At 67.8% G+C, this 2,196-nt stretch overlaps 1 protein-coding gene across 1 annotated transcript; it reads right to left on the reverse strand.

Moving 5' to 3' along the window:
• Positions 1–644: 644 nt before the first annotated feature.
• ASPDH (aspartate dehydrogenase domain containing) lies at positions 645–2,159 on the reverse strand (the record flags this gene model as incomplete). The annotated part of the gene is made up of 4 exons (XM_044684041.1): positions 645–793; positions 1,419–1,573; positions 1,664–1,884; positions 1,959–2,159. Coding segments are annotated over 4 exons (624 nt in total), but the record flags the coding sequence as incomplete, so codon positions are not given.
• Between the last annotated feature and the right edge of the window lie 37 nt (positions 2,160–2,196).

Here is a 2,196-nt window from a genome sequence, read left to right on the forward strand (position 1 = left end):
AGAAGACCCGCCGCATAACGCGGGACAAGGCGGGACTCAACTTCCCAGGAGGCAACGCGGCTGCCCCCTCGGAGCCCAGCCTTCCCCGAAGCTTCCGGGGACGGACCTGCGGTCGCCTTCCCAGAATCCCTCGGGAAGCTGAAGGGCGGAGTCGGAGTAACGCAAAGTTCATAGTGGGGAAACAGGGACACAGACTGGGGACAAGCGCATGGTGGGGCGGGTCCCGCGAGGGGGAGGGGAGTGAGGGACGGACAAGAACATGTGGGAAAACTGAAGCAGAGGACGATCTACTGGGCTGCCTCCAGGCAACACGCGCCCCTTCTGTCCCAGCCACACACTGGAGGCACGTGGTCCACTGAGACTCCCAGAGCATTCTCAGACAAAATGCTGGCCAACTAGGCCGTCCCAGGGCCCGGGGTGGGTAGCCAGGAGTGACCACGAATGCTGGAGCCCTCGATCCTGCTCCTCCCTCGTCCCCCACAAAGGGCCGAACCCTGAGCTGATGGGGGGAAGCAACTGGGAGCAGACAATAAGCAAGCCCCGGGCCGTGATCTGGGCATTCCTCCCCGGGATTCAGCCCCAGGTCGGGGTCCCCTCCATCGCTGCTCTTTGTCCCCGTACAAAGCCCCTGAGGAGACGAAGTATTTCTATTCTGGCAAAGAAGCCCCACATTTTATTGGCTGCGTGAGAAAGGGGAAACTGAGGCACAGTCCAGAGCTGTGGCGGCGGCGGCAGCGGCAGCTGCTTCAACACAGCCGGAGGCCAGCTTCGGAGGTGTGGGGGCTGCCGCAGGCTGCAGACAGAAAGACACCGGCTCAGTCCCGGCCCTCCCCACCCCGGAACACCCACCCTTGGGGCCCAGGACGTGTCTCCCCTTCAAGGCCAGTCCCACATCACCCGGGTCTCTAGCATCTCTGCGGGGTCTCTGCCAAGCCCAGCAGGACTCTCCAGAACAGAGAGAACGCTGAGCCTGGAGGCAGGAACGCGGGGTTCCAATCCCACCTCGGACCTTCCCTCGCTAGGAGACCTTGGGCAAGTCACGTCACCGGCGCCTGCCTGGTGGTCTCATCTGTGCCAGGGGGAGTAGATTAGCGGCCCGAAGGTCTCCTCTTTGTCTGGCAGCTCGGCGCTCAGGCCCTACTCTGGTGCGCTCCTTTCAGTTCAGTGGGGGGGGGGGGCACAGACAGGGAAGAGGCCCGGCCTTGCCCTGGGCACAAAGTAGAGGGAAGCCCTGAGGTGCCCTGCCAGGCCCCGCGGGCTATCGGGGCAGGCCTGGGCACGGTTGGCTTCCGTCCTCTGGCCCGGGGCCCTAACCAGGCTGTAGCTGGGCTCGCAGCCTCCTTAGGGCCGGCCAGAGGAGCTGTCCAAGGCTTCAGGACCAGGGGCCGAGGAGGGGCGGGGCCGGGCCCGGGCCTTACCCAGGAGGCTGCCCCAGAACGTGGTCAGGGTGGCGGAGCCAGTGACGGCCCCGGGCTCCGCTGGGTTTTCTCGCCGGGTCCGGAGGCAGAAGCTCTGGCCGCTGGGGCCCGGAGGGCCGCTCAACTCGACATCTATGACGTGCCGGTCGACCAGACTAGGGGGCAGGGTCCCGGGTGGGTATGGGGCGCCCCCCGCACCCCCGGCCGCCGGGCCTCCCTTCCCCCTCTGGCCCAGCCCAGCTCACCTGAGGTCCGAGACCAGGACGCCAACCACTCCGTCAAAGCCGAGGCTCGGGGCCGCCAGGGCGGCAGCCGCCATGGTGTTGGAATTGCGGGGGGCCGAGGGGCAGAGCCCGCGGACGGGCCCCTCGTAGAGCACAGTCCGAGGCCCCTGGCGTGGCCCCTGGCCCAGGGAGCCCTCCAGCCGGAAGCCGGCGGGGTGTGTCGCCATGGTGATGCGGAGGCTCTGAGGGTACAGTTTGGCGCTCAGCTTCCCCGGAGTCCCAGCCCTGCCCGGGGCAGCCTCGGCCCCCTCCTTACCTGGAGCCCCCCGGATGCATCCAGCCGGGCTATGTCCTCGGCTCCCCACAAGGCGCCCCGGGCCACAAACACAGAATGGCCCGAGCGCCTGGAGGCCTCCAGCAGCCGCTGCTCTGTGTCCCTGTCGGCCAGGGCTGAGGGGGACCCCACCTGGGGAGACCGGAGAGCGGGGCTGGGGTGGCCGGAATGTGGAAGGAGGAGGGAGCACAGTGGGGGGGGCTGGGCCGGAAGGGGGGCT

Source organism: Gracilinanus agilis, unplaced genomic scaffold, assembly GCF_016433145.1.
Source record: "Gracilinanus agilis isolate LMUSP501 unplaced genomic scaffold, AgileGrace unplaced_scaffold40997, whole genome shotgun sequence".
Lineage (NCBI taxonomy): Eukaryota > Metazoa > Chordata > Mammalia > Didelphimorphia > Didelphidae > Gracilinanus > Gracilinanus agilis.